Below are 11,773 nucleotides of genomic sequence, written 5' to 3'. Positions count from 1 at the left end.
ACACACACACACACACACACACACACACACACATATATATACGACGGGCTTCTTTCAGTTTCCGTCTACCAAATCTACTCACAAGGCTCTGGTCGGCCTGAGGCTATAGTAGAGGACACTTGTCCAAGGTGCCATGCAGTGGGATATATATATATATATATACATATAGTTTTATATATATACACAGACAGACAGACAGATAAAGCAAGTATTGCACTTATACATACATGCATACATACATACATACACACACACACACACACACACACACACACACACACACACACACACACACACACACACACATATACATACATGTGTGTGTGTGAGGACATACATGCCTGTAGGCAGGCAGCAGTAGGAATTCAAAGGGTTAGGATGAACCCCCACTACAGCCCTATGCAAATATAATTATTATCTAACATTTATTATAATTTTCTGAACAATCCCATCATTAGAATGTATATTTACCATATTTACAACTGTATTATATTTCAATTAGTTTGATCTCCAGATGTCAACAGAGGTCATATTCTTGAGTATACATCAAGACTAACTTCTGACACTTGGACCAAAGAAGGCAATTTTAAAAATAAAAGCCACATAATTAAAAGTAGGGTATATATAGCTTGTAAGCAATCTCTTTCCAGCTGTCTCATATTAATATGTAAGATTTATATTAAAATAGAATTTTCTATTTGCATTCATTCATAATGCATGCATTGTATGCTTTGCCTTTGTGTAGGAAATAGAACTGATATATGAATAGTTCCACATTGGATTTGAACCAGGAATTTTTATTTCTAAATTAAAGTGGCCTAGTGGATGAGAGGTCATTACTCTTTGTTTAGAATTAAAGTTTCTTTGTTCAAATCCAGTCTATGTACACAAACAGAAATAAAACAATTGATGACAATAAACCCTTTCAATACCAACCTGGCTGAAACCACCTCTGGCTCTGTAGTACGAATGTCTTATTTTCATCAGATGTCTTGCAAACAACTCGCACATGCAAGTGCTACCAGTCGAGAACTCCACATACCGGAAGCCAGCAAGTGTATGGGGTCATCAGGAGAAAATGCGCGCTGTTTCGGGGCCTACCTTTTGACGGCATCAATGTCCCCCCCTCACCACTTGCTAGATCAACTGGTTATTAAAAACAAAGCTCAATATTTCTCTAGCCATCGTTCATCGTCTCTTTTTAACCAAATCCAGTGGCTAGCCTTCTCCACTGTATTTCGGATATCAGTCATGGTGGTATTTACCTTACGATGAGTTAGGCCTAATGATAACAGCAGTCGTCTCACACTCTGTCCTACAAACCCTCTACATCCAACTTCGATTGGAAAATGCTCCACTTTCCAGCCTGCGTCTTCACATAAAATCTTCCACCAAACCTTAGTCACAGTTTATGTTCCTAACACTTGCTTAATGATAACTAAGTTATTTTACTAAATTCTTTGTTATATTTAAAATTAATTGAAAGTAACACGGAGCATCTCAAAATAAATACGGTAATGAAAGGGTTAAACATTAAACCAATCAAAGCTGGTAGATGTAATTATTATACATAACAAAGAAGAAAGAGACTAACGGTCCTGAAAATTATAATCATATTAAAAATTACTTCTCCCACATGTATAGATATTTATATGATGAATTTCTTAACAGAGAATATGTTCTATTACAGCACCCTTTCCAAGCTTGAAGCTCTTGAAGAACTGAATATCTCTTCAAACAATCTGTCACATTTCCCATCATCTTTATGTAGACATAAAAAACTGCAGATTTTGAGAGCAAATTGTAATCGAATTCGAGAATTACCAGCTTTCAAAGAGGCTACAGAACTGAAGGTAGAGGGTTTTTTGTTGTTTCTTTTTTTTTTATATGCTGCAAGTATTGTCAAGCTAAACTTCAATGTTTAAATAAAATCTTGAAGGAGTGCAGGCATAACTGTCTGATTAATAACTTCACTTTCTGCTCATTTAATTTTGTATTTGAGTCTATTGTTTAGCATCTTGTGCAAGTGTCTTCTACAATAGTTTTAAGTTGACCCAACAGAGGCAAAACCTGTATTTTTGTGTTGGCACTCCGTCGCTTACGGCGTCAAGGGTTCCAGTTGATCCGATCAACGGAACAGCCTGCTCGTGAAATTAACGTGCAAGTGGCTGAGCACTCCACAGACACGTGTACCCTTAATGTAGTTCCTGGGGATATTCAGCGTGACACAGTGTGACAAGGCTGACCCTTTGAATTACAGGCACAACAGAAGCAGGAAGTAAGAGTGAGAGAAAGTTGTGGTGAAAGAGTACAGCAATGTTCGCCACCATCCCCTGCCAGAGCCTCGTGGAGCTTTAGGTGTTTTTGCTCAATAAACACTCACAACGTCTGGTCTGGGAATTGAAACCGCAATCCTATGACTGCGAGTCCGCTGCCCTAACCACTGGGCCATTGCGCCTCCAAAACCTGTATTAAAGTCCTACAAACGTAATATGTATTTTGGGTTAGTTGGTTTAATTCATTGCCCAGTTTAGTATCGCCACCTGGTGTTTGGGTTCTTTTAATAGAGTTTACACCATTGCAAATAGGTTGTCTTGATTTCTTGCTCAGAAACCATTCAAAAAGGTCACAGGTACCACACTTCTTCCCCAATTTAAAACAATTTATCTTAAAAACTTATATATATAAGATGGCTGCAGCGAAATTTCAAACATTGGCATCACTTGATTGTTCTCCTAAACATAAGCAGCAGGAATATGGTTTTTCAGTTCTAAATATTCTTTTGCATAAATTTGGCAATAATGGGCTCTTTTTGCTGCAAATGTTCAGAGAGGTTATCCTCCTGAACTTACACATGCCTTCAAGGAGTTTTTCATTAAGTGTTTAGCTTCTTTTTTTTTCTTTTGGCTATGGCCAGTCATAGTAAGTTACATGACATAAAAGTAAATACATAATCATGAAGGCTGATGCAAACACACAAATTATTGATTGTACCTCCTTTCCTTTTCCATGATGACAGGGGATAATTTGAGAGAAATGTTTTCCCATTTCCAACAATTTCCTCAGTGATTAGATTTGATAATTATGCAATTGTTACTTTATTATTCTTTTTCATTTTCCTTCACCAGGTTTTGGAAGTTGGCTTTAATCAGCTCTTTGACATCCCCATGAGCAATCTTGTAAATTCTCATGTTAATCTCTTGGATATTTCTGGTAACCCAAACATCACTTTCAACACAACAGCATTGCAAGATCTCACGTAAGTCATTTTTCATTATCTCATCTAAACCTTCTAATTAGTATCATTATCTTTGATGAGTAATTGCTCTCCAACAATTAAAGGAGCATTGTATTAATCCCTGAAACTCACAGCTGCTGGTATCATTGTTTATTCAGGGTGCGAAATTGCTACACTTCTCGAACAAAATGATCTATTTCACATTTTTTCCATTATTCGTAAGCACAGAATATGCTCATTCAAACCAATGGTTCTTAACATGGACAGTAAGCATTGCCTTGAGGGCATTCTAAGCTCACAATGTAGTTGCAGATATCATAGGGACACTGTGAAGGTACTGGTCACTTAGAGGAATCATGACTTTCCCAAGAAATAAAATATTTAAACCTGATACATCATCATCATCATCGTCATCATCGACATTGTCATCGTCATCATCATTGTCGTCATCATCGTTGTCATCATCATCATCATCATCACTCTATGTCCACTTCCCACGCTAACATATTTTGGATGGTTTTACAGGATCCGATGAGCCAAAGGACCCTGTTGTGCTCTGACGTCTCAGTTTTGGCAGGGTTTCTTTAGTTGCATAAGCTCCCTAATACCAACCACATTATAAAAGTATAGTAGTTACTTTTTTCAGTGACACCAACACTAGCAGGGCCACCTTGCAACTAGCAAGACTAAAGAGCCTAAACAGCCCTCAGGACTGAAAGGAGAATAGGAGAGAGACAGACAGACAAACAGAAAGGCAGGCAGGCATGCAGGCAGGCAGGCATGCAGGCAGGCATGCAGGCAGGCAGGCAGGCATGCAGGCAGGCAGGCAGGCAGGCAGATGGTTTTAGAAGCAAAGTGAAGAGAGAGAGCAGAAGATAATGAGTGGATCAGATTCATTATTCTTTTCTACCCTAGGCACAAGGCCTGAAATTTTGGGGAAGGTGGCTAGTCGATTAGACCAACCCCAGTATGCAACTGGTACTTAATTTATCAACCCCTCAAGGATGAAAGGTAAAGTCAACCTCAGCAGAATTTGAACTCAGAACATAAAGACAGACGTAATACCGCTAAACAGTTCGCCCAGCATGCTAACGTTTCTTATTTTTTTATTACCCACAAGGGGCTAAACATAGAAGGGACAAACAAGGACAGACAAAGGGATTAAGTCGATTACATTGACCCCAGTACATAACTGATACTTAATTTATTGCCACCTTGGATCAGATTCATTATTGTGAAAGGAAAGGACATTGTTTTATTAGGGAAGCAAAAATATGACAGTTGATGTGCCAATTCCAGTATATTTTTACTACATAAGTCCTTACTTTCTTTAGTAATTGAACATGGGGAAACAGTGATCTATGCAAAATATCTATAAAAAAAAAACACAATACACATGCTGGCTGGGATAGCATAGGAAAATAATAAAACACAACAGAAAATTAGCTTCTGTTTGTTTAAAGTAATCTACAATTTTGTTTTTGCTTTTTGTTTTCTTTTGTTTTTGTTGCTGCTTTTTTTAAAGCATGGAGAGTGGGACATTTGTAAAATGACAATGAAAGGAAGCACTGAGCTATAAAATGCTGCGAACCACTTACTTCACTGAATGATCTCTGGGAAAATACCCAGGAACACCTGCTGCTGGGAAAACAACAAGTAAAGTGAGTGCTAATGCACCTGATATCGTGCGTGAACCAAGAAATCAAACTCATTCCCTATTACATTCTAATTTCATTTAATTGTAATTTATATTTTGGATTGTCTCCCTTGTCTTTCTTGATAACAATTAATAATTAAGATAATGATTTTTTTTTTCCCCATCTCACTAAAAGAGTAGTTTTGATTAATCAAAAATCTTGCCTCTCTCTATTATGTTAGTTCTCACTTTACTATTTGTATCTCATACAGCAGGCCTCCCATGGTATTTTTCCTTCAGTCATTCTTTTAAGATACCTTACCACTCAATGTTCATTAAAACATATTCTCACCAGTCATCTAAAATCTCATTATATTGGTTAAATTATACTTCACTAACAAGGACTAACAGAATCAAAACAGTCCAAAGTTGTCCCCTTATTACCTGGAGCTTCACTCAATCTCTACTGCATTCTATTTTTTAATTGGTTTAATTAATTTAAAATTCAAGTTTTGTTCATGTATCTTTTTTGTTCATAAATTCATTTGGATACAATGTTTTCTCTTCACTACAAGGATCAATTTTCCTTACTTAAAATCGTTCAGCTCTCTATACTGTGTTAGTGCTCACGTTTTTTTTTAAATACATAACACATATTTCATAAAACACCTATCCTTATAATCCTGTTTCAGTAAGCATTCTTATTATGCCGCTTGAATTTTTACTTTAATCCCAGTGTCACATGGTTAATCCCTTGAAATGCATTACAATATAATATCATTAATATACATAAATATTTAGTGTTCAAGTTACCAACAGAAATTGGATGTGGGTATTTTCAAAATTTTTTCTTTTAATGCTACTAAATTAGTTAAACAGATTTGCATAAAATTTTCAACAAATTCAGTTAATCCCCTTGCATTTTTAGCCTTATTATCTAATAATAAGGATAATAAGCATGACTTCCTTTTTTCTTTTATTATTTTTTATTTTATTTTTATGGGATGGTGGGGTGAATCACCATAAAAGCTCATTGTTTCATATCAATATTGTTTGTATCCAAAGACAATGAGCTGACAGAATCATTTGCATGGTGGGCAAAATGCTTAGCAGAATTTTGTCCATTCTTTTATTCTTTTAGTTGTTTCAGTCATTTGACTGCGGCCATGCTGGAGCACTGCCTTTTAGTCGAAGAAATTGACCCCAGGACTTATTCTTTGTAAGCCTGATACTTCTTCTATCAGTATCTTTTGCCAAACTACTAGGTTATGGGGATGTAAACACACCAGCATCGGTTGTCAAGCGATGGTGTGGGGACACACACACACATATATAGGCTTTTTCAGTTTCTGTATACCAAATCCATTCAAAAGGCCTTGGTCAGCCCGAAGCTACAGTAGAAGACACTTGCCCAAGGTGCCACGCAGTGGGATTGAACCTGGAACCATGTGGTTCGTAAGCAAGCTTCTTACCACACAGCCACTCCTGTGCCTCTTTATGTTCTGAGTTCAAATTCCACCAAGGTCAACTTTGCCTTTTGGGAGTCAATAAAATAAGTACCAGCTGAACATTGTGGTCAATATAATTGACTTATTCAAAATTACTAGCCTTGTGCCAAAATTTGAAACCAATATCGTTTATATCCAAATGCAGCAAGCTGGAGAAATCATTAGCACATTGGTCATAAAGCTTAACAGCATTTCATCTGTCCTCATGTTCTGAGATCAAATTCTGCCGAGGTTGACTTTGCTTTTTATCTTTTTAGGGTCAATAAAATAAGTACCAGCTGAACACTGGGATTTCAACCCGCTCCCCTGAAATTGCTGGCCTTGTGCCAAAATTTGAAATCAATATTATGTACATTATTTACATTATTTACAATTGACGGATATTTGTCCTCATCTTGTTTGTTATTAACACAATGTTTCGGCTGATATACCCTCCAGCCTTCATCAGGTGTCTTGGGGAAATTTCAAACCTGGGTTCTCATTCCTAAGGTATTTTTCGATGTTGTTGATGTTATTATTATTATTATTCAGGTCACTGCCTGGAATCGAACTCAGATTCTTGAGGTTAGTAGCCTGCGTTCTTAACCACTATGCCATATGCCCATGGGCATAGTGGTTAAGAGCGCAGGCTACTAACCCTAAGAATCTGAGTTTGATTCCAGGCAGTGACCTGAATAATAATAATAACAACATCAAAAAATACCTTAAGAACAAGAACCCAGGTTTGAAATTTGGGACGGACATCATTGCCTCCCGGTTGTACACCTATTCCAGACTGGGTTCATTGCTAATCCTGGTGACACTTTTAGCTTCCTCATGCATAGCCACAATTACTTACACCGAGTAGCACATTTCTCACAATCCTCACTCGTCTCTGTTAAGAGGTCAACAGCAAGGAGGGCTTATTTCACATGAAACCTCGCCTCTTCCATATCAGTTCAATACAGATTTTGCAGCTTTTGTAATCTCTCTGGGTACCTAGATATATTGAATAAATGGCCAGTGGTGGTGGTGGTGGCAGCGGCAGTGTAGTTGTCATCATCATCATCATCATCATTGTAATGATGGAGATTGTGATAATGGTGCTATTGGTGGTGATGATGGTGGTTTGGTGCTGGTTTCAGTGGTTGGTCATCATCCTCATCATCATCATTGTGGTGGTCGTGGTGGTCATGGTAGTAGAGGTAACCATTGTGGTGATGGTGGGGCTGTGGGGGTAGTTGTTATCAGTGTCTTCGTTCTGGTACTGGTGGTGGTGCAGATGGTAGCAGTGGTAGTGGTGGCAACCATTGTGGTGATGGTTGGGTTTGTGGTCGTGGTTTGTGGTCGTGGTTGTCATCATAGTCACCATTGTCATCATTCTAGTGGTGGTGGTGGCGGCAGTGGTGGTGGTTGCGGTGCTGGTGGAAGTGGTAAAAGAAAAGGTGTGGTGTGGTGTGGTGTGGTGTGGTGGTATGACTGGCAGCGTGGCCAGTGCAGTAGTTGTGAGACTAGTATTTCAACGACAGTGAAATACAGTTAACAAAAGTAATTAGCTCCAATAATTAACAAAAGCTGTGAGAATCGGATAAAGCTATTTTTACGGATGTTTATTTTTAATGTGTCCTTGGATCATTATTACAATAGATTCATTTTACATGTTAAACTGCTGAGGCTTACTTCTTTTCCTCTTACTTTTTATTACTTGTTTCAGTCACTTGACTGTGGCCATGCTGGAGCACCACCACAGGTGTTTTAGGCTTAATTTTGTGGGCCTAGTACTTATACCATTGGTCTCTTTTGCTGAGAGAAAGTGTCAGAAATAAAATGAATTCATTTAGCATATGCGTATTACTCCATTTATTAAATTTTATCTCCTCTATTTTAGAAAAATAAATAAGTAAATGAGTGCAAAACCAGTGAGTGTGTTAAATGTTGTTGGCACTCCGTCGCTTACGACATCAAGGGTTCCAGTTGATCCGATCAACGGAACAGCCTGCTCGTGAAATTAACGTGCAAATGGCTGAGTACTCCACAGACGCGTGTACCTTTAACGTAGTTCTCGGGGATATTCAGCGTGACACAGTGTGACAAGGCTGACCCTTTGAATTACAGGCACAACAGAAACAAGGAGAAAGTTGTGGTGGAAGAGTACAGCAGGGTTAGCCACCATCCCCTGCCGGAGCCTCGTGGAGCTTTAGGTGTTTTCGCTCAATAAACACTCACAATGCTCAGTCTGGGAATCGAAACCGCGATCCTATGACTGCGAGTCCGCTGCCCTAACCACTGGGCCATTGCGCCTCCATGAGTGTGTTAAATAATAAGGCACTAAAAGAGAATGACTCTCCCCAGGCACAACAAAATATGCTTCAACACACAAGCTCACATAAAGAATCTTGCAAACCAATCCAAAAACGAAACATATTAATTGCTATCTTTATAATTTATTGTTTATCCTCACTATATCTCTCAATTGCTCAGCCCTTGCTTTATAACGATTTTCTTTCTTGACACTTTTAGGCAAAGGAAACGTGTGTGCCTTGTTGATATGAGAGGGCCTAATCGGCCTCAAGAGCAAACTGAAGAAAGCTCAGATGCTGAGAAGCCAAACCCATGGCAGAGTGGATTCTCACAAACTTCTGGGATGAGAAATAAGTAAGTTTTATTAGGATTTTATGCCTAACTAAATTGAACATTTATAGATTTTGATTATTGAATTTCTTCACTTCTTGATCTGCAAAGACAGGACTTACGTAAGTCTTTTTCTTTGTGGTAGGGGGCAGAGGATCTTTTATTTATTTATTTTTTAATTGGGTTTATTCTCCTTCCACTCTATACACATGTGTAAGTTTTACGAGTGTTATTCCAAACTCCTACTCAATACATTGATGTGATTCTTGTGTGATTGATTCCCGACGTTTTGTGCAGCGAGAGAAATGATGTATTAAAATTGACAAGAGAGACCAGATTCAAGCAACAACAATAGAAATCATTCCAAAAAATTGTGGATATCATTTTGAATTACAGATTTTGTGTATCCAGAATAAACCATGCATAAACGAAACATATAGTTTATTTATTCACATTGTTTTTGAATTGATCACGTATTATCTTGTAGCTTCAATATTTCAATGACGTGATTGTTTATATTTACAATAACATTGTAGGACAGATGTGAGAGGCTGGATCTGTCAGTGAGTATTTTCAGTAGAATTATGCAATTTTTTTTTTTTTTTAACACAAAAGATTGTGTGTAGCAATTCTGAACAAACCAAAATTTAACAAAAATGGTGAAGATGGACTTTTCGGAATCTTTGATGGTGGCAGAAATGATGAAGTTGCCCGAACTTTGACAGAGATCATGGCAGAGACCCTTCTGGAAGAATTATATAGTCCACTGCTGGTTCCAGGTGGAACAAGTTACATGAAGTATGCTTTGCTCAGTTGTCACAGGTAAATAAGCAGTTTATCCAGACCATTTATTGCATTACCTCATGTAACTGTTAAGAATCTTATGATAACATGTTAAAAAAATTTTTTTTTTTTTTGATAATTCAGAAAGCAAAGTTCTTGGTAAGCTGAATCTGTGAACTGGTTTTCATTGCCATGGCTACAAATATTTCCTCTCCTTGTTTACTTTATCACTAAAAATATAGACAAGCTCTGAAACTCTTCAACAGCAAGAAACCTGTTCTACTCTGGCAAAAGCAAAACAGTAATTTCCCATGTTCTAGATGAGGCTGACAGAATGAGCAGCTTGAAAGTACATTGTTAGCAGTTCAATCTCTTCACAGCAACTGACACTACTTTTAGTTTTCAGATGCGCTTCAGGTGGATGTTGTTGTTTGGATTTGCACAATTGGTCAGTGTCTGTCCCAAACAACTAACTTGTGCAGCAGTAAAAAAATTAATTTATCATGATTAATTTATCAGGTTGTAAAGGGGTTAGTTTTAGGAAGGGTATGCAGTCATAGAAACCATGCCAAAGTAGACACAGTAAACTATGCAGTCCCTGGACATATCAAATCCTGTCAAACAAAACAATTCGTACCACAATGGAACATAGATGTGAAATGACGACAAAGATAAACTCTAGGTAAAGCACAAACATAAAAATTACATTTTTGGTCTATGAACCAACAAAAGAACCACTACAAAGTCATTCAACATGTTTGAAGTAGCAGCCAAATATCCTACAAATCACATCCTATTCTCTTCAAAAGAACAAAAGATATATTGGATTTACTAACCTGGAAAAAAAAAAAGATGTGATGGTCATCTTATTTTTAACATTGAAAAGCTGGATTGCTTTTAATCGTAGGTCTCTTAAGTTAAGGCTGATCTAGGATTAAACAACAACAAACCTTAATTCTGATGGATTATTTATCCATGAGTAACCATAGCTAATCAGACATACACAACAACAACAGAGTTAGTTAGCTTACTTCTTCTGCTCTGTGTATACCAGATGACGAAGGATTGTGAGGAAGGGCAAAATACGGTGGCACCTGTCCAACACATAGCAGCATGGCAAAATAGATGATGATGATGATGATGCTGATGATGATGATGACAATAACAATGACAACAAAGATGAGGAGGGTGACGATGGTGATGATGATGGGGGGAGTTGATAATGATGATGGTGATGATAATAATGATGATGATGAGGAGGAGGATGATGACAGCAGTTGGTGGTGGCATTGGCAACAGCAAAGATGACTGTGATGCTTAATGTATTGATAGAAACAATGAATGGAAAGATAGGATATCATCAGAAAGAAAAATAATGAGAGTAAACTAAAGCAGAGGCCTTCCTTCCTTCCTTAATTCTGTTACATTCTCTCTCCTATATTTAGTTTTTATCCGTATCAATATTTAATATCATCATCACCATCATTATCCTCATCATCATCATCATCAATATCAATAAATAGGCACTGGTGTGGCTGTATGGTAAGAAGTTTGCTTCCCAGCCATAGAGTTCTGGGTTCAGTCCCACTGCATGGCACCTTGGGCTAGTGTCTTCTGCTCAAGTCCTGAGCCACCCAAAGGTTTGTGAATGGGTTTGATAGGTGGAAACTGAGAGAAATGTGTGTGTGTGTAAATGTGTGTATATAGGTATATGTATATACATGTGAACATGTATATATATATATATATATATATATATATATATCATCTGCTAAGTTAAGGCTGGTCTAGGATGATATACAGGCACCGGCGTGGCTGTGTGATAAGAAGCTTGCTTCCCAACCACATGGTTCCAGGTTCAGTCCCACTGTGTGACACCTTGGGCAAGCGTCTTCTACTGTAGCCTCAGGCCGGCCCAAAGACTTGTGAGTGGATTTGGTAGACGGAAACTGAAAGAAGCCTGTCGTATATGTGTGTCTGTGTGTGTGTGTGTGTGTG

At 37.8% G+C, this 11,773-nt stretch overlaps 1 protein-coding gene across 1 annotated transcript in view; it reads left to right on the top strand.

Moving 5' to 3' along the window:
• The window catches only part of LOC106883129 (PH domain leucine-rich repeat-containing protein phosphatase 2), an 80,459-nt gene that overhangs the window by 62,006 nt on the left and 6,680 nt on the right, over positions 1–11,773 (top strand). Inside the window, exons 12-15 of the mRNA XM_052968645.1 lie at positions 1,691–1,853; positions 3,129–3,259; positions 8,882–9,016; positions 9,608–9,814. Coding sequence (XP_052824605.1) covers positions 1,691–1,853; positions 3,129–3,259; positions 8,882–9,016; positions 9,608–9,814 — 636 coding nt within the window. The remainder of the gene's footprint in view (positions 1–1,690; positions 1,854–3,128; positions 3,260–8,881; positions 9,017–9,607; positions 9,815–11,773) is intronic.

The sequence above is a fragment of the Octopus bimaculoides genome, chromosome 6, assembly GCF_001194135.2.
Source record: "Octopus bimaculoides isolate UCB-OBI-ISO-001 chromosome 6, ASM119413v2, whole genome shotgun sequence".
NCBI lineage: Eukaryota > Metazoa > Mollusca > Cephalopoda > Octopoda > Octopodidae > Octopus > Octopus bimaculoides.
The sequence above is the reverse complement of the archived record's forward strand: the minus strand, read 5'-3'. Positions and strand labels throughout refer to the sequence as shown.